We start from the raw sequence: 24,209 nt of genomic DNA on the forward strand, positions 1-24,209 counted from the left end.
ACAAGTGATTTCTCATCCGTCACACTGCCGTGTAGAAAACATTTGTAAAAATGATAAAAATGAAATAATGCACTGTATAACAAGTGCTCAATCAAAAGGCTGCTGATGGTAGGTCATGGGTTCAAATCCCTGCACCACCAAGCTGCTGGAGAGACTTAAGCGAGGCTCTGAACTCTTATAAGTTATATAATGAATATTTATGAGTTGCTCTGGATAATGGCGTCTGACACATAACGTAAAAAAAAACTAAACAGGAAGCTGCAGCTCAGTGGTTAAGATATTGATCTCCTGTTTTGGAAGCTATCGAGTTCAGATCCCTGCACCACCGAGCTGCCGACTGCAGGACCCTCAAGCAAGGCCCTTAACCCCGCCCTCAACTGGTCAGTTGTATAAACGATAAAACTGTGAATTGCTCTGGATAAAGTGCGAATGTGAATGTAAACCCCCTCTCTGATTTTCTACCCATTTTAATGACTCACTCTCTTGATCAGAGGTGTGTCCTGTTTCCCTCAACATGATCACCTGACTGTCAGTTTAATGTGTCCAACAACAGAATCCTAATGCAGAAGCTTCAATTAAATAAAGCTTAAAGTCCTTAACAGCTTCTTTCCAATAAGTTACGTGTGACTGCTGAGAATTTTTAGAAAAATTTTGATTCTGGGAGAAAATCAACGAGATCTTTTATATCTGAAGTGACAGAAATCTGACCAATAAGAGAAATCAGAATCACGACAGAAATACTGAGAATATTCAGAGTGGCTTGATATCAGATATCGAGGACACCTGAGCAAATAGAAAACAACTATGATTTTACAATTATTTCAGCAGGGGCCTGAAACAGAGCAGTTCTGACAGCGTTGTTTTTTTTTTTTTTTTTGCCATGATTAATAGATATTCAAATAACATTTTCAGTCAAGAGGCGAAGAAACGAGTTCTTTGGAATGTGATATACAGTACAGACCAAAAGTTTGGACACACCTTCTCATTCAAAGAGTTTTCTTTATTTTCATGACTATGAAAATTGTAGATTCACACTGAAGGCATCAAAACTATGAATTAACACATGTGGAATTATATATGGAATTATATACATAACAAAAAAGTGTAAAACAACTGAAAAATGTCATATTCTAGGTTCTTCAAAGTAGCCACCTTTTGCTTTGATTACTGCTTTGCACACTCTTGGCATTCTCTTGATGAGCTTCAAGAGGTAGTCACCTGAAATGGTCTTCCAACAGTCTTGAAGGAGTTCCCTGAGAGATTCTTGGCTCTTGTTGGCCCTTTTGCCTTCACTCTGTGGTCCAGCTCACCCCTAAACCATCTCGATTGGGTTCAGGTCCGGTGACTGTGGAGGCCAGGTCATCTGGCGCAGCACCCCATCACTCTCCTTCTTGGTCAAATAGCCCTTGATGCCTTCAGTGTGACTCTACAATTTTCATAGTCATGAAAATAAAGAAAACTCTTTGAATGAGAAGGTGTGTCCAAACTTTTGGTCTGTACTGTATATCTGATCATATATCGATGTTGAAGCCCCTAAATCAAGAAGTGGATCATGTTCCTACACGTATGTGAACACAGCACGGTAAATGTACATTTGAGAATCGGGAGGCAAAATTGTCAGTGGAACGTATTTGGATGAATAAAATAGAATAACTTTCTTTTGTTACACGTCCTACATTATAAAGTATAAATAAATGGCATTATAAATATAAAGTCCTAAAACTCAATAAAAAAAAAATACGACAAAAAAACAAAAAAAACTGACATGTCCAAAAATTCTTTGGGTTGTTATGCAGATTGTCAGCTTCAGTCAAAAAAAAAAAATAAAATCACGTGATCATCATATCTGTCAGCATTCCTACTTTTTCCTTATAATTTTGGCTGCGAGCTCACACCAGTTACACACAGGGTGGTGTAGAGATGGAGACTGACTCCACAAACTCCTGCAGTTTGTGTGTGTTTGTGTGTATGTGTGTGTGTGTGTGTGGATGAGATCACACTTTAGTTCCTCCCCTACAGGCTACAGGCACTGTGGTGTCTTTAGGAATCACGTCTCTCTTGGCATGGCCCCGGTCAGACGATCTCCTCGTCGCAGTGAGCTCCGGAGATGAGGAGCGAGTGTTTGTCAGGCTCACTTAAGGCCATGCTGTTGAGTGAATGCTTCTCCGAGCGCAGGGAGTTGATAGAGGCTCGGCTGTAGTTGACGATTCGGTCGAGTAAGCTGAGTCTGGGAGAGGAACGGCGCAGTTCGCCCATGCCGATGTGAACGCTGATGTCCGAAAGGCTGCCCGGTTTGCGCTGGCCGCATATCTGTTGCTCCAGCTTCTCAGCGGTGGGCTTAGTGTAACTGTTAGGAATGAAGAAACCAGACATTGGTCATGATGGGAAACACATTATATGTTCCTGCATGCTAATCTAGCAAATGGCATGTGCTTTCTAAAGTAGGTATGTTATTAATTCATCACATTAACCCAGATCCCGGCTTCACGGATACCCGCTGCAGGGATCGTAATCATTGTAGATGGAATTTTTACACTTTCTATGACCTGGCTGTTATTTTTCTTACATCCCTTTTACTTTATTTTTATCGTTGTCATTTTTGCATGACTTGTGCTGTTTTTTTAAACTAGTATTATCTCAGTCTTACTCATCCTCCAAATAAGACCATGTGTTCTAACCAGCCCCTGATCCACTATTTGCATGTCATAATAACCTCCAGTCTTCTGGGAAGACTTTCCACTCGATTTTGGAGTGTGGCTTGATTGTCCATTCAGCCACGAAGCCTTAGTGAGATCAGGAGATGTAGAAGTATGTATCAATGGAGCTCGCTTTGCACGCAGAAAGACTGTTATGCTGGAACAGGTTTTGGGCCTCTTAGTTCCAATGAAAGTAAATTATAATTATACGGTGTACATTGACATTCTACACAATTTTATGCTTTAACTATGTGGGAATAGATTTGGGAGGGACCACGTATGGGTGTGATAGTCGTGTGTCCACATACTTTTGACCATACAGTGTATTTTCTGTACTTTTTTTTTTTCTTTTTCACACAGAATATTTAGCCTCCTCTGGAAAAAAAAAACCCCAACAAAACAAAAACAGTAATTGACTGGGCTACCTCTAGGTGGTGCTAGAATACAATCATTAAAGGCACTGCAGTGTTTTGATCATAAATAAAGATCAGACCATACAAATATGCATAATAATTTAACCTACTGTGCTTTCCACTTTAAGTGGATACTGTGAAAGAGACAGAAGTATGATAAAAACTACAGAAAACACACTATGACCAAAAGTATGCGGACACATGACCATCACACCAGCGTTTTTTTCCTCAAACTTGTTCCTACAAATTTTAAGCACAAAACTGTGTAGAATGTCTATGTGTCCAGATTCCACTAGAATAAACAAACACAGTTTTTTCCACCACACAAACAGTTTTAACATTAAAATGTTAAAAAAAAAGGTGCAAAAAAAAAAGCAAGGCTGCTACCCCTAGATGGCGCTGGAATACCAGCATCAGAGGAAAACGGAATCTCCAAAATTCTGAGAAATTGGTGCAAGAAGAAATCGATGATGCCCCAGGAATATGTGTACAGTATCTCACTCTTCACATTTCAGCACCCGTTCGAGTATCTTCTAAAGGGACAAAACTATAGGCATGAAACTATATTCTAGTCAATGTATAAAACTATATATGCTGATCTAATGATCTGTTGGATTGCTGAGAGATATTAGAAATTAACCTCGAAACCAAAAAGCATGGACCATATAAGGTGTTTTGCAGACCACTAGGCTCACCATTTGAGGAAAAGGGAGGAGAGGACCACAGACACAGAAGAAGCAGCCATAGCAGCAGAACCCATCCATGGCTGTAGCACCAGTCCAATAGGCATGAACACACCTACACACCGAAAACCATCCTTTAACATACCCGAATCGTTATTTAGGACGATTTGATCTTTTTTATACATCATGTCACGTATATGCTCACCAGCTGCAATAGGAATTCCTACAACATTGTAGATTAGTGCAAAGACAAAGTTAATACGAATCCTTTTGACCGTCTTCTTGGACAAGTCGATGCTCCCGACAACATCCAGAAGATCGTTCTGCAAAAGAAAGACGGGAAGTGTTTAGAAAGCATTATCAGGAGAACATGAATGGTAATACCACACCGTGCTGCACTCGGAGAACATAAAATCATATCTGTAATGCATTGGGTGGAAGCTCTCACCCTGATGAGTACCACATCTGCCGCTTCAATAGCCACGTCGGTTCCCGTGCCGATCGCGATGCCCACGTCTGCCTTGGCCAGAGCTGGCGAGTCGTTCACGCCGTCCCCCACCATGGCTACGCACTTCCCGGCCAGCTGCAGCTGCTCCACCTTCGCCACCTTGTGAGAGGGCAGCACCTCAGCAAACACCTTTCGGATGCCAACCTACAAACGTGGGCAAGAGGCACCAGTCCGTTTATATAGTGTATACACAGTAGATCCATCCATCCGATTTTCCAATCCATCCATCCCATCTATGTATTTAATGTATCATGTTTATTGTGCAATCCTTTGCTACTTAAATATACCAGTTAAATAAATTCTGCATAACAACTCGGTTGTGCTGCTGCGTGTGAATCTTCAGACGTGTCCAAACAGCCAAAACCGGTTCTCTCACACAGATTTCATTTAGAAAGAAAAGAAAAAAAAAAAAAGGGCAGCAGGGTCGAGTTTCACACTTTCACTCCTCGAAGGCGACACACAGAGAAATGGGTTGAACGCAAGATTGCAATCCGGTGTTTCTGGCCTGAATTTCTGTTTGAAAAGAGGGTTGTGTGTTGTGTGTACCTGCGCTGCAATGGCTCGTGCGGTCTTGCTGTTGTCGCCAGTCATCAGTATCACCTCCAGGCCCATAGAGGTGAGAGTGTGTACAGCCAGCTCAGCTTCAGGCTTCACCATGTCTGCTATTGCAACCATGGCACACAGCACACCTGAACACAGGTACAAGTGTTGAGAGGAAACAAGGGCACAACAGAGTATAAAAGATGTTCATCGAATACAAATGAATTCCAGATGAATCACTGCTTCAGATTGATTAAATAAATACATTAGAGTGAGTGAGACTGAATTATGTTCCTAACCGTCCACAGCCACCAGTACAGCGGTCCGCCCCCTGCTCTCATGTTCCATCATGCCTTCGTCCACTTCAGGCCGTATGTGCAGGGCGTTGCGCCTCATCCACTCCCTGTTCCCGATCAGAACCGTGTACGTGGCCGACTGCGCTCGAGCTAAAACCGGGGAAGAAACCAATGAAGAGCTTTTTAAAGTGATAAATGAATAAATAAAATGAACTAAAGAATGAATAGAACGAGTATCAGTTACGAGAGAGACTTCGCATAACTTTGTTTTTTTGTATTGTAAAAAAATTGATTCTAAATTGACATTGTGACTGTCAGAGGAATCAATGGCTGATTTTCTACTGCGGCTAAAATCGCATGCGTTTGTTTCATCTGCCTGTAGGTGGCGCTTTGAAAATAATACTGTAATAATAAAAAAAAATAGAGAGCGCATTTTTTTAAGTGTAAAATGTATTAAATTGCTCATATCTAAAATTTTATTGATCACATCCCAAAACACTATATGGGGTGCAGTACATTTTTTTCTTTGCTCTTATTGGGGAAAAAATTGATTTTACAGATAGAAAAAAAATGCAAACATTAAAATATCATATAAATAATGCACAGACAGGTGGCAAAAAACAGTATGTTTTTTTTATAGGCATGAAACCATGAACTAGTTTTGAACTAAAATGATAATAGTTTTAAAATGTATTTCTAGAATTCATATTATTATTATTATGATTATTATTTATCACCCAAAATGATGAGAGGACTCACTCGGTGGCTCAGGGTCCATGATGAGAGGATGATAGTCGGAGGTGGCTCTGGGGTCACTGATCTGCACGAGGATGGCGTTGCGCTCGTTCTCCTCTCCGTCGCTGTCCTCTGTCTTCAGCAGGCACTCCATGGTGCTAACCTGACACCGGATCCCACAACCTGGCACTGCTTGGAAATCAGTACAAGTTCCCAGTGTCTCTTTTCCCAGCTCCTGAACATCAATACAAGCTCAGAATGAGATCACATGATGCACTTTAATTCCTCAAGATCAGACAGACTTTTCTCAGCTTGAAAGAAAATGTGTAAATGAGCAGACCTGTTTACAGAAGCGGGTGATTGCGGCTCCAAGCGGATGCTCGCTGTTGTTTTCTGCCGTGCCGATGACGGCTAATAGTTTGGAGCGAGCCATTCTGTTCCCCTCGACCAGTATCTTTACCTGCATCACTCTGGGGGTTCCGTAAGTAATGGTTCCTGTTTTGTCAAAAACGACTGACTGAATCTGAAACAAAGATCGCCATTATTTTAGCTTTAAAATCTGCTCAAATAAAACGCCTGAAATCAATTAAATTGTGTTGACACACACACACACACACACACACACACACACACACACACACACACACACACACACACACACACACACACACAAAAAGTGCCCTTTTTTTCTCGCTCACCTTGTGTGCCATCTCGAGAGGTTCTCCACCTTTGATGAGGATGCCATTCTGTGCCCCAACTCCTGTGCCTACCATCACTGCTGTGGGGGTTGCCAGTCCAAGCGAGCAAGGGCAGGCAATGCAAAGCACAGTAATGGAGGCTTGAAAGGCGAAGCGGATGATCGCCTCTGCTTCAGACACACTCCTATCATAATCCTGTAGAAAATAAATAAATAAAATCCTATATATTACACACATGCTTCAAGATTAAGTCACATTTGTTATGCAAAATCCTAGTATTATAGTATATAGTATGGTTGATTGGAAAGTTATTTTTCTCTATTACTTGAACTGATTGAAACCACACTGGAGTTCATTTTGAACTGGACTGAGACGACTTCACTCACTATGTTCTCTTATGTCCAAATGTGTATATATAATATTTTATTCAAACTACCACATTTTCCGGACTATAAGCCGCTACTTTTTCCCCACGCTTTGAACCCAGCGGCTTGAACAACGAAGCGGCTAATATATGGATTTTTCCTGGGTTTTCCCCGTTTCACAAACTTCAAGCCAAAAAACTGAGCCCCCTAACATTAGACCAATGAAATTGCCGAACGGGTTCAGGTGAACCAATGAAACTCTTTATATTAAATCAGATGCGCTCCCACTGAATCGGGCCGCACCACATCATCATGGGTGATGTTCCTCTGACGTTTGACCTGCCGCTCACTCGGACTGTCTACAGGAAATGCGAATCATTCGTCACGCTGAAAACAACCGGGCATGAAAAAACACACTTCACCTGTGTTCTGAGCTGCACGGCATCGGGAGAAAAGCTTCACCGATGGTGATTTTTAAACACACGACGATGCCAAAAGATAAACTCCAGAGAGAAATCGTTGTGAAAGGAAGGAGGAAGACAGTGAACAATGACTTTCTTGGTAGGCTACTGTTTAGATACAAGCCGTGTAACAGACACTGTCTTTCATTAAAGCCTGTGTAAAGTTCATTAGTTTCAGTGTAGACACCTGCAGCTTATAGACAGGTGCGGCTTATTTATGTTCAAAATAAAAATCTTTGTAAAATTCAGTGGGTGCGGCTTATATTTGTGTGCGCTTAATAGTCCGGAAATTATGGTACATTTTTCAACAATAAAAACACAATCAAATCAGTAAGAACTGAAGAAAAAAAACCCACAAGCACAGAGATGTGCCCATTTCTGCAGCATCAAAGAAGCAGAAAAACCTTACCGGAAAGTATGTCTTCACCAAAGAGAAGTCTACGAAGCCAATCACAGTCCAGGCAACGAGGGTGAGCACAGAGACACCTACAATAAAGGGGACGAAGTAGCCGCTGATCTTATCAGCAAACTGCTGAATGGGGGCCTGAGGGGATTACAAGAGAGAAGTGGGTTAGGAATAGAAAGAGTAGTGCTGAGTTTTAGTTTTTCTAAATGCATAAACCCCTTTAACATTTGGAAAACATTCAAATGACTGAAACAAAGAAAAATCTGTTTTCGATCGGAAAAATTGTGTTTCTGATTCCGAGTGTGTGTAAAACGCATTCACTTCAAAATCATGATTCGTGGATCACTCGGTGCTAAAGTCATATAAACGCTGATTTAGATGCACCTTTGAGGTCTGTGCCTCCTCCACCAGTTTGACAATCTGGGAAAGCGTAGTGTCCGTGCCCACATGCGTGGCTCGGATGAGCAGTGAGCCGTTCTGGTTGATGGAGCCGGCGATCACTGTGCTTCCTGGTTTCTTCGTCACTGGCATGGCTTCACCTGCAGCAGGGTTTAGAAAGTTTTATTATTTACACACATTGATTTAATACGAGCTCTTGATTTCTTCATTGCATATTAAACAGGAATACGTGGTTAACGAGGGTTATTAGGAAGAGTGACCTGTGCCTAACCTGTGATAAGTGACTCGTCCGCCATAGAGGTTCCTTCAACGACTCTCCCGTCTACTGGGAACTTTCCACCGGGCACCACTTTCACTATATCACCCCTCTGCACCAGCTCCACATCCACCTGCTCTTCACTGAGAGCGCAGACAGAAAGAAAAAAAAGTGTGTATCTTTTAAATATTTATAAAAAATGACCCCCCATATTAACCCTTTAAGTTCAACTGCGGTTTTAATAGAATGTAACAGTTTAAGGTAACAATAATAACTCTGTATTAACAACCAGGACCTCCTAGTTGTTTTCTATGGTAAAATATAGTTCTTAATGACATCGCCTGTATGTTTGGGGTCATTATCCTGCTGCAGAATGAATTCTAGACCAATCAGATTCCTCCCTGATGGTACTCTATGATGTATAAATATCTGCTTGTATATCTCAGCACGAAGTTAACAATAGTGGCTCAGTGTGATATTAGGATAAAAAGAGCAGAACCGTAGTTACCTCAGAATAGTCATTGTATCCTCGTTCAGAGAGACGACAGTGGCCTCTGTTGCCTGTAAAGACATCAGCTTGGACAGAGCCTCGGACGTTTTACTCTGCGATGAAGCAAAAAAAAAAACAAAAAAAAAACAATAACCACTCAGAAAAAATATTTGCTATTCAATTTAGCTTCTTTTTTTGTATAACTTCCTTATAAAAGTCCAACTGTGTACACAGGAAGAGTTCTATAACCATATTTTCTGTGTTCAGTGTGCACTCTATTGGATTAATCCCCATAAAAAAAAACTTTCTAAAGATAGAATGAGTTGATGATATCCAGACTTACAACCCTTAAGCGAAAACCAGAACCCTAAGCTGAAGAGTAACTCGATTCGGATACAAATAAATAAATAAAACATCTCCCAGAATTCTGAGTGGAAGTGTACAAATACTGAAATAATACACAAAGACTGGTGTTGCTTATTTATACAGAAAAGGTTCAAATTTCGGTCCAATCCCACGTTTATGATAATGCATACTAATTCATTTCCAAGCATGATGATGATGATGATATACTGTTAGCGTTAATGATATACACAGGCTTCACTGGTTGTACCTTGGCTATTTGTTCCAGCCACCTCCCCAGTGAGATGAACACAAAGAGCATTGGTGGTGTATCAAAGAAGGTGATGGGGTTGCGCTTTGCCTTCTCGATCATGGCAACCATTAGAATGACCACAGAGTAGGTGAAGGCTATAGAAGTAGCCAGGACTATTAGCACATCCATATTGGCAGTCCGGTGCTTCAGCGCTTTGTATGCTTGAGTGTAGAAGTAACGGCCTCCTATAAACTGCAAGGAACAAGAATAAAGCGAGGGTTAACCATTTAGATCATTATTTCTGAACATTTTCCTGAAAACAAAGTTCCACTTCCCAGAAAAGGGTCAAGTAACTCCCAGCATTTTATACCCTGACTAATCACAAGAAGGGTCACAAGATCGGCAGCATGCAAGAAATACCGACATGAGATGAGAAAGAGGGAGCAAATGGAAGACGTGTTGAATAAAAAATACTTCACTACAAGAGATTCTTTCGTGCAATTTACAAGAAAACGATGTCCAAGCAATCGAGGACGTGCTGGTGTGTTGTCTGGGGTTACCAGAAAGACTTGGTATACGCCTCTGCTTTGATATTCACCGATTTGTACGCCACTAGAATGAATACTGCAAGATGAGCATTCGTTTCCCCACCATGAGAAAATAATCTACATGAAAAAAAGTCCAGAGTTGTACTTAGATCAGACGGAAATGATCAGAGAGCAATTAGACTTGTAATTTTCTCTCTGGAGGACGGAGAAAACGTTAACTCTTATCTACAGGGTTGTTATTGTTAAAAGAATGCATATCACGCGGGCCACTTCCTTTCATATCGGCGCATTAGGTGCTTGAGCCGTTCTTTTATCGGAGTTTCATCTATTACACCTTCGAAGGTGTCTTTGGTAACTGTGGCATTAATGGCGTTAATGTCCAAGAGTCAAACCCGAAAGAAAATAAACTGGAATCTCGTTTCTACAGAAAAGCCCTAACGTTGATTATTACTCCCTGAGTAGCTGCTTGTTACCTGCACAGGCAGACAGAAGAGGAAGGAGAGCAGGTTCATGATGGACAGACCAGGAAGGAGCTGTCTTTCCAGGAACATGTTGGAGTGATACATCTGTCTGTCCTCCGGTGTGGCGTTGTGATGGTGTGTGGTCTCAATCTGGTGGTCCACTACCATCATGTACATCATCATGCCCATAACAGGAACACAAAACACCAGGCTGATGAGGAAAGACCTTCTCCATCTGGAAGGAAAGCAACATACAGCAAGGTGCTTTTAATGTTTCATTAAGACCACAATATCATTTAAATGTGGAGGGGATGGTTTCGCATCAACGGCCTGGGGGTTCCATGAGATTACGGAGAGACACGGGAGGATGGATTTGGACTGTACTTCATGTCAACAGTCTGCTACAATGGCTCAAGACTACCGTTCGCATTCGATAACCATCACTGCACACCTCGACATCGTTTATCTGTAATAAATGGACGTTCGGTGGCACCCTGAGGGGGTTCCCTCTTGAGTCTGGTTCCTCTCAAGGTTTCTTGCTCATGTTTCCTCATGTGCCTTTTAGTTTACAATTATAAAGAACAAACTTATACATTCTTTATCACCGCGATTTTTATATATTTATATATTCAACAATTTACACCAAGCAGAGCGAAAAGAATGCTTACTGCTGAATCTCTCTGCTGTGATCCAGATGATTTCCTGGTCGATCTCTCTTCACCAAAGAGGCTGTAAAACCCAAATTCTGTCAAAAAAAAATAAGCATCATAAACAGAAATGCATGTACTGTATGACAGGATTTTGTGAACTGAAAATGATTAGAACCAGACTAAATAAATAAATAAAACTCTTTCGTGCCACCTCCATTCTCACCTCGATCAATCTCATTATGTCCCGAGGGCCTGTCACCTCCGGGTCGTATTTGACATGAGCTTTGTTTGTTGCCAAGGCAACAGAGGCATAGACAATGCCTTTCTGTTTCATGAGGTTAGACTCGATTTTGTGGACACATGAGGCGCATGTCATCCCTCTGACCTGTGGATCCCAAGACACAAAGTTGTTAGAGCGAAATCTCTTCTCTCAATCCAATAACGAATGTCTAGCAAGTACACACCACAAGCTCCAGGGTGCCATTGGAGCTGTCGTAGTTCTCCATAACGGAGGCGGTGAAGCCCAGCTCTTTGATGCACTCGGCTATCCTCAGCGGGTCGATGACCCCGGGGTTGTAGCGCACTTCCGCTTTACTAGCCATCAGCGCCACCAACACAGAGTGGATCCCTTCAGAGAAATCACATTGTTGCATTCATTCAGCAACAGTTTACATTCGACAATAATTTGACTAAATCAGAGAATCGTTTGGATAGACAATACATTGCATGGACAAAAGTTTGTGGACACCTGATCATAAGACTCACTTTTTGAACATCTTAGTTCGCATTTAATGTTATGATAAATAAATAAATAAATAAATAAATTAAAAAAGTCCTATAAACTTTCCCTTTCACTCATGCAGATAGTCTTCTATCACAAATCACTCCTGCTATCACTCTTCTCCACCCACTCCACCCTGCCTGCACTCTTTTCTTTACTTCTCTAACACACTCTCCATTACTTTGCACTGTTGATCCCAAGTACCTGAACTCCTTCATCTTCTCCACCTCTTCTCTCTGCAACTGCACCACTCCACTGCCCTCCCTCTCATTCACACACATGTACTCTGTCTTACTCCTACTGAGTTTCATTCCCCTTCTCTCCAGCATGTACCTCCACCTCTCCAGGCTCTTCTCAACCTGCTCCCTACTCTCACCACAAATCACAATATCATCCGCAAACATCATAGTCCAGGGAGACTCCTGTCTGACCTCGTCCGTCAACCTGTCCATCACCAATGCAAACAGGAAAGGGCTCAGGGCCGATCCTTAATGCAGTCCAACCTCCACATTAAACCAGTCTATCATTTCTACTGCACACTTCACTGCTGTCAAACTGTCCTCATACATGTCCTGCACCACCCTCACATACTTCTCTAACACATCTGACTTCCTCATACAATACCACAACTCCTGTCTCCACCCTGTCGTACGCTTTCTCTAAATCCACAAATACACAATGCAACTCTTTCTGACCTTCTCTATACTTCTCTATCAACATCCTCAAAGCAAATATTGTGTCTGTGGTGCTCTTCCTCGGCATGAAACGATACTGCTGCTCACAGATGGTCACCTCTTCTCTCAGCCTGGATTCCACGACTCTTTCCCATAACTTCATGGTGTGACTGATCAACTTAATTCCCCTGTAGTTACTGCAGGTCTGCACATCTCTCATTCTTAAAGATCAGTACCAGCACACTCCTTCTCCATTCCTCAGGCATCCTCTCACCTTCCAGAACAACCTGGTTAAAAACTCCACTGCATCTCTCCTAAACATCTCCACGCTTCTACCGGTATGTCATCTGGTCCAACCGAATTTCCACTCTTCGTCTCTACGTTACATTACACTTTATTAAAATTTAAGTGTAACGGCATCAATCATTTTTTCTCTCGACGCTGAAACAACAGCAATGAACAAATGCAATGGTGTTTGGAAAAAGCCTACTGGATTTTTTTTTTATTAGGTTTCAAAAGATTTATGTACATTTAGAATGAAAGGTAAAAAAAAAATCTGTCTTTTATCTATTTAATTCGTTTAGATTTATACTTGGGCAATTCATCTTTACTAATATCATACACAGTGACTTTCACTTCCTCAGTGACTTTTTACTTCACCCTTAAAAGGCCTCTGACCCTCAGTGACGAGATCACTGTCAGGAGTCATGTGACAAATAAAAACCATTCAACAGTCTTTGGCTTTGTTTTTGTTCCTGTTTGCATGTATAACTACTCTGAGATGGTGTCTTGATATCATTAAAGCATTGATTATCCACAGCACTAAATCGATCAGTCTGAGATGATCTACTGTGACACACTGGGAATCTAGTGGAGGCAATGATTCTAATCTGCATAATACTAACAACAGTTCTAACCAACAACGCTCTTTCCTCATCATGCAGAATAGAAATGTTGGCCTTAATAAGAGCTAAAGGCAGCAGTGGCTTTCAGAATTGCTCCAGTGCTACGTGAGAAATCTCGCGACCAATGTTTCTGGGAATACTCTCACCAGGCTCGTTTTTGAGGTTCCTCTCGATGTTGGCGACGCACGAGGCGCATGTCATCCCTCCGATCTGGATGAAGCACTTGGAATGCGTGGTTGTTGCTGCTGACTCGGCATCGATCTCCACTTCCTTCTCCTTTTTGGTAGAAAGCGCGGGGGACGAGGAGGATTTCTGTCCAGCTGCAGGACTTTTCGTATCTGACGGCAGCAATGAATTTGTCTCTGTTTATCACATACAAAAGAAAAGAAAAACGACCTCAACTTTTACTGCTTCTTGGCAGTGGAACAAATCTGTTATCAAAATCAATCAACTATATAAACGTCATTTTGGCAGGAATTCGTGGCTTCAATCCAGTAGAGATAACGTTCTGGTAACGAAATTGACAGAGCATGAAACGTATTCATTATATAAAGAATCCCTGTTTGTACAATTTATGCATTTTTTAAAAGATTATTTCTAACATATAAAAAAAAACGAGTTTCGGAAGCTCACCGGGCAGAAACGCATCAAAGCCCATGTTCTCGATCGCTGCTCGCAGTTCTTCCGCTGTGGTGATCAGAGAATCATATATGAACATCCCCTGATGGTTAGCCAGCGACACCTGCGCTGATCTCACACCTTTCCTTTGGGAGATGGTACTTTCGATGGTCTGCACGCACGAGTTACAGGTCATTCCCTCGATGTGGATTTGAACTGTAGAATCCAGCGGCTGCAAGAAGGTTGGCACGAGGGATTGTTCCAATGGAGGAGCTGGAGATACGGCCTCGCGCAAAGCCGACTGGGTTTTAAATTTCCCAGGTGGCAGCGCTTCGATGGCTCTCTGCAGATCTTTCGCCGTAACTAGATTTGGATTGTGCTGGATTAAAGCTTGCCCTTTCTCCAAGGAGACCTGCACTGAGCTGACTCCTGGCAGCTTTCCTATATTGTCCTGAATATTCACCACACATGAGTTACAATGCATTCCTGTTACATCTATTATTGTGGTGATGGAGATGGTGCAGTCCACAGTCTCATCATTGGCGCTCCCTTCTGGAGAAGAACGCGTGGGCCGTGAGGCATTGAGCAGGCGATCCACTGAAGAGAGCTGCAACTGACGAGGCTTGGACTTCACCGAGGCCTTGAAGCCTGCTACTCCGATCTGCTTCACGATCTCATCTGCGGTGATGAGGTACGGCACGTATGAGACTGAAGCGTCCTTGGACTCGAGATTTACTGAGAATAAAAACGCACAAATCATAGGATTACTGACAGCAGCTTAATGCACTTCTTATGTAGCAGCAGATACACGTGATCATGATCTTGGCGACATTCGTACACTTGTTAAAAGGGGTTCTGCTTCATCAGCTTGTCCCTCATATCATAATCATGTACATTAAATGAGCGTTTGACTGCTTACAGCTATGATCATTCAAATGTACTTGTTTCATAGACATTCCATGACATCAAATGTAATTATAAATAGTAAAAAAACACGTGCCATTCATTAACAAATACAATATATTGACAAAAAATACTGGGCTACCTGACCTTTCCAGCGATATGTGGTTCTTCCTGTGGGTTGGAGTGAAAGATCTTGACTAGTCTGCTATAGAGCTCTGACTTGAACACTGACTGCACCTCAGGCCTCTTCACCTTCATCACTACCTGACTTTACTAACACCCTTGTGGCTGAATGAATCTCACAAATCTCCACAAACACACTCCAAACATCTAGTTGAATCATCTTTCCAGTAGTGTGAAAGCCATCATAAAGGCAAAATGTGGATGTTCAAAGAGCATGAATCAGGATTACGATCAGGAGTCCAGAAACTTATGTCAACATAGTGCAGTAAAACATATGAATTGCTGGCAAATGACTGTTATATAAAGAGGAATAACACACTTCAAGAACATAAAACACTTTCTGGAACAGTGTTCCCTTCGGTGTGATTGCACCAACCTTTAAGAACCATCATGGATTGTTTTCCAATCAAATTCCTTTATTCCTGACATTTTTTTTACATATAAATGCGGAGACAGGAGTGGCAGCTTTATGTATCTGGGATTTGAACTCATGACCTTCAGTTTCAAAGACCATTTAGTGTGGCCTGATTGGAGGTATACATATTTAGATTTGAATCACCTTTGATCTTTTGGACTCCTTTTAACTTTCCAATCTTGCCCTCGATAGTGGTGGTGCAGGACAGGCAGGTCATTCCCTCGATGCGCATCTTCAGCAGCTCCACACCACCAGAACTATGGGAACTTGCCTGACCGTTGGAAGTGTTGCCAGAGCTGGACAGTGGCACGAGTGTGTTCAGCATTTCGTGGATTTTCTCAACGCTTATAAGAAATGGGACGAACGTGACAGCGATGTTCCTGCCTTCACCATTCTCCTTGGCCTCCAGAACCCCCTTGAGCTGGTGGAGTTTAGAGAGCAGATCTGCACTGCAGCTGCTAACGGGGAACGATCTTGTTTCTGTTTGAACGACCGCGGTGGAAGTGGCGTCTGTCGCACTCGACTCGAACCCCATGTCTTCAATGGCATCTGCTAAGGATTTGGGAGTGTGATGCGCTTGGTCAAATATCACAGTAGCGTTCTTCTGCTCCAAGGACACCTGCGGTGTGAGAAAAAGCACAAGAATCGGGTTCAATCTTAACCACACACACACACACACACACACACACACACACCGACACACACACACACACACACACACACACACACACACACACACACACACACACACACTGTTTAATTGCACAATGAAGAGCTGTAAAATGTAAACAGAGCAATGAAGCTTATGGAAGCGTTGTTATAAATCTGCTGATCTGTTCTTCCACACACACACACACACACACACACACACACACACACACACACACACACACACACAGTGTATGGCCCCTCTGACACACTGAGAACTTGTGATTCACTGCGTCACCTGATCCACTAGCGCAGGGCTACACGTGAGGAGAAAGAAAAAAGGGGAAATATGGAGTCATGTGACCTCTAGGTTGAATGGAAAGTGGTAGCAGCTTCTTCACTTGCTAGTGAGACCCATAGACATTTAATTGGCTAAAAGACGCTGACACATATATTCTCCAGAATGTAAAAAAGGCTGACTCCAGGTCATTAGTTCAACAAGTCCAACCGATTCTGGTTCTTCTTGACTATTCATCAAATAGGGACAATAACAGTATGTGACTTGAGACTCTATTGATCAGCAGTGACACATGCAGCTCCTGCTTTGATGAAAAAAAAAAAAGACAACGCTCTCCTATACGCACGTAATACCATTATGTTTCTCTAACGTGAGCCTTTAGGGCAACAACGCAATTAAGGAAAAGGGCAGCTCACATTAACAACGATTTGTCTGCGTCTTTGACCCATACAGATGAAAGCTTTTCCTCAATTATGTCCTGATCCCTGAGGGAAAACACAAGTCAATTCTATTATAAGGTTGTTTGTGTTCTTGGTGCGCGAGTGCAGACCGGTGATACCGACTTCCACAGTGATGAACTGATTCCTGGAAAAGAAACCACAGGTACAGTACAGGTTTATTCCGTGGCTGTAGAGCCGAGATCGATGGGGTGTTTTTAGAACGGAGAGGACATTTTTCTGCGCTGGCAACTAAGAATACATTGTAAAAAAAAAATCGAGTTTTGACGTATTTATATATTGAACATTGCGGTTAGACGTGTAGGAGAACGTTCTCGTGAACGCCGCTTATTTGCTTCCCCTCGAACCTCACTGCAATCTCGTCTCTCTCTATTAGTTCCTCTCGATGCTCGGAGACGCTGAAATAGGGAAGATCATGACGGTCAAATACTGGAACGCGAACCTTTGCGCCGTTCACACCGTGTCCTGATCTATTATCAAAGTTGCGTGCGAACGATTCTTTCAAATGTATAAAAAAATAAAATTAAAAAAACGTGATGAGTGTGAAACAATCCAATGATGCTTCCCTCTCTTTTCTAGGGTGCCATTACTTTTGCCCTGAATTTTCATTTAGGGATTTTCTTAAGCTGTCAGCAATATGAGCAATTGTGTGATCTGTATGTACACGTTGGCATATAAAACGTTCTGAATCCGATTAACCGTGTTTTCCCTTCAAACTCGCAGGTCTTTCCACAGAACGGTGATGTGATCTCTCCACTGTAATGTTTGCACACTCAGCACTTCTCCACTTTGTACATACTGTAAGCAAACAAACGTTGATTGCTCTCTAAAGCACTGCAGAAACAAACGAAGAGATTTTCCGTGGGAAGGAGTTCCATGTTCGTGGTCACTGGGAATCTCTTTGTGATTTTTGCCCGAGACGTGACGTTACCTCGGTGTGGATTACGCCTGGCAACCCTCCGATCCGCTGTTCGATACTCTGGACGCAGGAGCCGCACGTCATCCCGTCCACGTGCAGGGTCACGGAGCTCAGCCCGCCTCCGCTCATCGTGCTTCCGCTTTAAAACACACAAATACAACATGACATTCAGCTCAATAAGGGGAACAGGCAGAGAAGGAAACGAACAGCGTGGTCTTGTAAAGCAAATATTACGTGTAGATTAAAGCGCACGTGGTCGTCATGGTGACTGGATTGACTAGATCACGTGTTACCATTTTTTTTTTTTTTTTACTGTTTTGCCCTGCTGTATAAAATACCACTGAAACAATGTCACCAGGAACCATATCTGGTTTCAAGTAATAACGCGAGTACATAACGTGATCCTTGTAGGAGTTTAGAAACCAAGCAGAACGACCTGAATTAACCTGAACATGCATTCAATTTCTTATCCATGTGAACAGATTTATTAAAAAAAGTCTTCATGCAGGTAATCAGGGAGATTTTCCCTAAAACCTTCACTATCAGGGATAAACTTATAGGCACTAAACTTATACACACACACATATAAATTCACATTTTATAACCTGTTTAATTCTGTCAAGTTGCTTCGGGACAATGTCCACGGCTATCCGAATAAAACCGAATATTAAACTGAATTAATTATACAGGCATACAGCGGAAGCAATATAACACGAGTTTAAAGTGAGAATTAAGTTTGTGAAATTTTATAGCTTTACGACGTGTCGTTCCAAGAACATTACAAGGGAATTCACGGAAAAATAAATAAAAATGTATATATATATATATATATATATATGTATGTATTACTATGTATAAGCATATAAATTATGTATAACATAAATTATTACATACAGTTATTTATATTATTATATATATTTTGGGGGGGATTTTGACATTTTGCAGAAAATAATATATAACATATATAAATAATATAATGATATATTTCAACTTACAACCGTACACATGACTACACTATTATAAAAAAAATGGTGTTTTTTCTGCTGGTTTAACTCAGTCCACATTATACACATTTATAAAACTGTGGAAATTAAAAGTGAAGCACAACTACCCTGAATAATAACAATAACAACAACAATAATAATAACAAGAATAGCAAGAATAATAAAAGTAATAATAATAATAATAATAATAATAATAATAATAAGTGGATGGAGATGAAGAAAGTAGAGATTTTAAAAGTGTACAATATTGATGCTTTTTGAGCAGAAAAATGTCAGAGTCATATAATACAAGATTTTTATGACTATTTATTTGTTATTTATTTTATAAATTTTAATATTTAATATTGAAAATATGGGCAGTAGCTATGACAGGTACAGAAACAGTGTGTGTGTGTGTGTGTGTAGGATAAGAAAGTAAACAACATATCCAATAATCCAAAACATCCCAAAAACTAATAATAAAATCGAATAAAATATGAAACTAATTAAAGTTATGAAGCTAATAAACAAGTCCACTTTAAGACTTCCATTAAGACTCGGTATCTATGGACACCATGTTTCTCCTGATCCCCAGACTAATGTTATTTAAAGCTTTACAGATCAGAAACAATAAAAAGTCTTTATTTATTAATGTATTATTATTATTACCTGTATAATAGGAGTTTATTCACGGAGGCAGTAGCTAACAGCAGCCGTCAGACCCCTGGCTCGATAGTGAGACAGTTTTCAGGAGTCCTCCTCATGAAGCGACTCCAGCTCTGGATAAACACTCAAACATTTAATTATTATAAAATAAATAAAGTAAAAAAAGCTCTCCTTCCGGGGAGCCTGGGTTAACACACTCGGTCTGACCCATCTGAGAGCATTAACGTGAAAAAAATGTGAGCTGTCCTGCACGTAAAACCAGATTACGGCTCAATCCTAAATCACTTTCCTAATTAAAAACTAGTGCACTACATAGTGAACAAACAACCCGAGTTACAGCACGAGAGTAGTGCAGTTAGGTAGTGAAGACATAGCTGTTTAGGTTAGAACCGAAAGTACGGGCGCCCTCCTCCACGTTACAGTGCGTTCGAGAAGATCAACACTGCGCCGCAGAGTGCGCAGGGAGTGCGCAGTAGTGAAAAGAACTCAATTAAGGACGCAGTACGTTCATTTTTTTTTACAGATATTTTTTTATATAATGCACTCCTAAGCCATTTCCCATTCTGCTACCTAATACACCTTTGTGAAACCTTCACTGCGGCTAAAAAGTGCATTTACACACCCAATTTTTTAAATACCCATTCCAAGTTCAATCCCATTTTTTGCTGTTATGATCTCTGGGAAAACTTTCCACTATATTTTGAAGTGTGGGGAATTTTGATCATTCAGCTACAATAGCATCAGTTCATACAAAGGTGTACAGTGGGGTTGAGGTCAGGACTATGTGCAGGACACGTCAATCAAATTTGACAAATCATACGAGCATCGCCATGCTGGAGCATGTTTGGACCTCTTAGTTCGGACCTCTTAATTTCAGTAATGTAACGTTTTGTGCTCAAACTTTTGGAGAGAATGACACATGCAATTACAATTTTTTTTTCTATGGGATAAAAAAAGCATTATTTCTATTCATCTTTCAATGTAAGTGGGATGGTCAGGCATCCAGACACATTTGTTCACATAAATTCATTGTTAATCCTATTGTGTGAGGATGTATGAGCACTAATCATGGGTGGCATGGTCAACGGGTGAGCTGTCAGATTTGGGAATGGGGATAACGGCTTATTCTGGGGCTGATATTTGGTTGTAATAGGACGTGTGAATCACTTGAAATGATTCTTCTTTCCCACAAGCAAATATCACGCTGTCCTGCATTCTGGTGCTTCTAAACCTGAACGTTCTGCTCACTCCACATCTCATATCATATAAGCCCATTATATTTAGTATATAATTGCTAGTGGGATAGTTGCAGAGATTCTCAAGCCTTGATTGCATTGAATAAGTGTAGGCCCTTTGGCACATCTTCTTTGGCTCATCTTATGACTGAGGTTACTGGTAGATAGATTTGGAAAAAGAATAAGAAAACTTTGTCGTATAAATACATGTATATGTGACAGGTTCAGTACTACAAATTGCGCTCATGATCTTGGTGGATATTTCCCGGGGGAAGACACGGTCATTGAGCACACCTGTGGCTTTACAAAAAGGCACGTCTAAACATTACGTTGTGATTCTTTCGACCCGTGTTTTTGAGCAATAGTCTTTGTCGCCTTCTAACTCCTTTTGCTTTTCTCTAGGGAGTCTGCTGTAGTGAAAGAATTTCACCTCAGAGACGTGGCCTGGTGTTTCAGACACCGGTGGATGCCGCTGTACTGCACTGCTGAGTATTTTGAAATGAACCTGCTTTGTTAATCGGTGTGATCCATTGGGAATTGGATAGAAGTTTCGGATACGTCTGTTTGTGTGATTGTATTAAACTTACGCTGTGGTACTCTGGTTCTTCGAAGCAGTCCAGACGGGTTTTTTTTATATAAAAAAAATCGTCATTTTGTTTTGATTGTGTTTGTATCTATTTTTATGTGAAAGCGGGACGATTGGAGATACTGAAGCTTAACAGCAGGGATGAGTGTATTTCGTTTTTCTTTTTATTATTATTAACTGTGTTCATTAAATTGGTTCACTGTCCTATGTTTGTTTTTAGAATGTTGTAAAAGGAATTTCTGTCTTTAATCAAGTACCTGGAAGGTCGTTCATACCAGGTAACATGGAGGGGATTCACATTTCCCCTATGCAGACTCACCACTGGTGTCCCACAAGGTTCAGTACTTGGTCCCCTCCTTTTCTTCCTCTATACCCACTCCATTGGTAAAGTCAACAGCACTTCTCTGTTCTGGCACCAAGGTGGTGGAATGAACTTCCCCTAGATGTCCGTACAGCAGAGTCCCTGACTATCTTCAAGCGACAACTAAAGACCTACCTCTTCCTGAAACACTTAAATTAGCACTTTCCAAGTTTGTAGAATTCTAGGGTTATATTTATATTAAGTTTGTAATTTGGCGTACCAGTGTAAATGTATTTATTACTAGAGACTAGAGACACAAAACGTCCTACACAATGATCTGTGGCTTGTTTCGAGGACCATTTCTCCATGCGGGGGGGCCGGGAAGAGGACATGAAAAGAGGTGCACAAGATCAGGAGCCTGCTTTTCCATCCATCCTACACTTAAATGTCTGTTCAGAGACTGTTGCATCTTTGTTTATTTCCAAACACCACCATTAAGCTAGATCAGATTTCTAGCCTCGTTTCGTACTTACACCCACTCTTTACCCTCTGTCATCTTGAAACACGACCAACACACTTTTTTCACAAATAACTGTTGCTAAATTTCCATGTAGAATAATCATATTTACTGTGCAGTGGCAGACCTTCTCTGATGGGTGAAACATCAGAATCACAGTACTGTACACTTATTGGATCAGACTGTACTGGTTGGTGCTGCACTACACTGTGCTTACTATCACATGGTGTTTGCACACATGCAATTTATATAGTGTGTGTGTAGTGTATATATATATATATATATATATATATATATATATATATATATATATATATATATATATATATATATAGAGGTGGTTGGGGTGAAAGAGGCAGATGTAGACGACAGGGGGGGTATGGAGACGGATGATCCGCTGTGGCGCCCCCTAATGGGAGAAGCCGAAAGAAGAAGAGGTTTTGATGACGTACTACTAGTGAAATTTGTTCCTGTGATTGCTTAATCCTTAATCTAGTGATGGTGAGATGCTTTTAAAAGTAGCTTTATAGTGACATCTGTTGAACAGTTAAAAAAATACAACCAATGTGTTTAACATCAGTTTAAGTGCCACCTAAAAAAAATCTAAGAATACAATAAATACCGTCGTTGATTGCTAAATTGATGACCCACAAACATCAGCTTCCACTGTTCATTGGAGAACAGTCACAAGTTCTTCGAGAACAGTCTGCTGTCGTGGTGCTGAGAAACAGATGAGCTCATTAGACTGCACATCAAAGACTCATTAACATATTTGAGCGCCCTCTTAAGTCACAAAATGGTCACAGCATCTGGCAGTGTATTAAATACTGTATTATCTTCTAACAGCACGCAAATGTAACCATCGATATCAGACACAAACTGTCTCTTTTGTGCAGTCTTGAATGTCGACTCCAAGGATATCGATGGTTTTGTGACGTAAGAGGGCGCTATTGCTCAATATGTAAATGAGTCTTTTCTGTGCAGTTCAATGAGCGCATCTGTTTCTCAGCTCCATTTATTCAGCCGGTGCTGTGACTTTATAAAAATAACAAATAAATAAAACAAAACTTCTTTTACTTAGTATTGATACTTTTTACATTTTGAATTTTTATTTTCCCAGTTTGTTGTCTCATTACCACTTGTTTTTTTAAGTTATCTGCACCATCACTTATCCACTTCTGGACAAACTTTGGTGCTGTCAGTAAATTAAACTCTAATGTTGCCTATGAACTATAACACCATTTAATGCTGGGGGGTATTCCAGAAAGCTTGGTTAACTTACCATTTGATAAATCATAACCTCTGGGTTGATTTACCCCAAACAGGCATACCATGAGTATGTCGGTTCCAAAACACCTGAGAAGAGTTAGTTTAATCAACCTCCAACTGGTTACCCAGAGGTTATGCGCGTGCACGGTGCATGTATAAAGACATTCTCAATGGAGCGCCGATTTCACGAGTCACCATGGAAACTCAAAGCGAAAAAAAGAGAGCGGCGGAGTTCACAGAGGCGGAGTTAACAGAGGCGGAGTTTACAGAGGCGGAGTTAACAGAGGCGGAGTTCACAGAGGCGGAGTTCACAGAGGCGGAGTTCACAGAGGCGGAGTTCACAGAGGCGGAGTTTACAGAGGCGGAGTTTACAGAGGCGGAGTTCACAGAGGCGGAGTTCACAGAGGCGGAGTTCACAGAGGCGGAGTTCACAGAGGCGGAGTTCACAGAGGCGGAGTTGGAGGTTTAAATGCACGCTTATGAGGAGTTTAAGCCAATAATATTAAATAAAAGCAATACAGCTGCATTGCTAAAGCAAGAGAGTTGACTTGGCAAAAAATACTGGACAGAGTAAATGCGTGAGTGTATTAAATTACAAATTTGGTATTGGCTCCCGTTTTATTATAATGCAAAATAATGAAGTATGACTT

General features: G+C 41.2%; 1 protein-coding gene across 3 annotated transcripts; it reads right to left on the minus strand.

Moving 5' to 3' along the window:
* Positions 1–1,394: 1,394 nt before the first annotated feature.
* On the minus strand, positions 1,395–23,749 carry atp7a (ATPase copper transporting alpha). Of its 3 annotated transcripts, XM_046859888.1 has the most exons (24): positions 23,573–23,749; positions 19,655–19,764; positions 18,015–18,141; positions 15,824–16,298; positions 14,194–14,913; positions 13,707–13,922; positions 11,665–11,828; positions 11,424–11,585; positions 11,219–11,295; positions 10,563–10,785; positions 9,560–9,793; positions 8,965–9,059; positions 8,472–8,599; positions 8,186–8,340; positions 7,805–7,939; positions 6,570–6,764; positions 6,212–6,394; positions 5,896–6,106; positions 5,140–5,286; positions 4,847–4,989; positions 4,241–4,444; positions 3,998–4,115; positions 3,805–3,907; positions 1,395–2,347 (listed from the first exon to the last, which is right to left on the minus strand). In XM_046859888.1, exons 3-24 carry the CDS (start codon positions 18,129–18,131, stop codon positions 2,074–2,076), a joined length of 4,479 nt encoding a protein of 1,492 aa, XP_046715844.1. In that variant the 5' UTR covers positions 18,132–18,141; positions 19,655–19,764; positions 23,573–23,749; the 3' UTR covers positions 1,395–2,073. The 3 variants fall into 3 exon arrangements, with proteins under 3 accessions (XP_046715844.1, XP_046715845.1, XP_046715843.1); XM_046859889.1 differs by lacking the exon at positions 23,573–23,749 and having other exon boundaries at positions 13,707–13,898; positions 19,655–19,926; XM_046859887.1 differs by lacking the exon at positions 23,573–23,749 and having other exon boundaries at positions 19,655–19,925.
* Between the last annotated feature and the right edge of the window lie 460 nt (positions 23,750–24,209).

The sequence above is a fragment of the Silurus meridionalis genome, chromosome 10 (genome assembly GCF_014805685.1).
Source record: "Silurus meridionalis isolate SWU-2019-XX chromosome 10, ASM1480568v1, whole genome shotgun sequence".
Lineage (NCBI taxonomy): Eukaryota > Metazoa > Chordata > Actinopteri > Siluriformes > Siluridae > Silurus > Silurus meridionalis.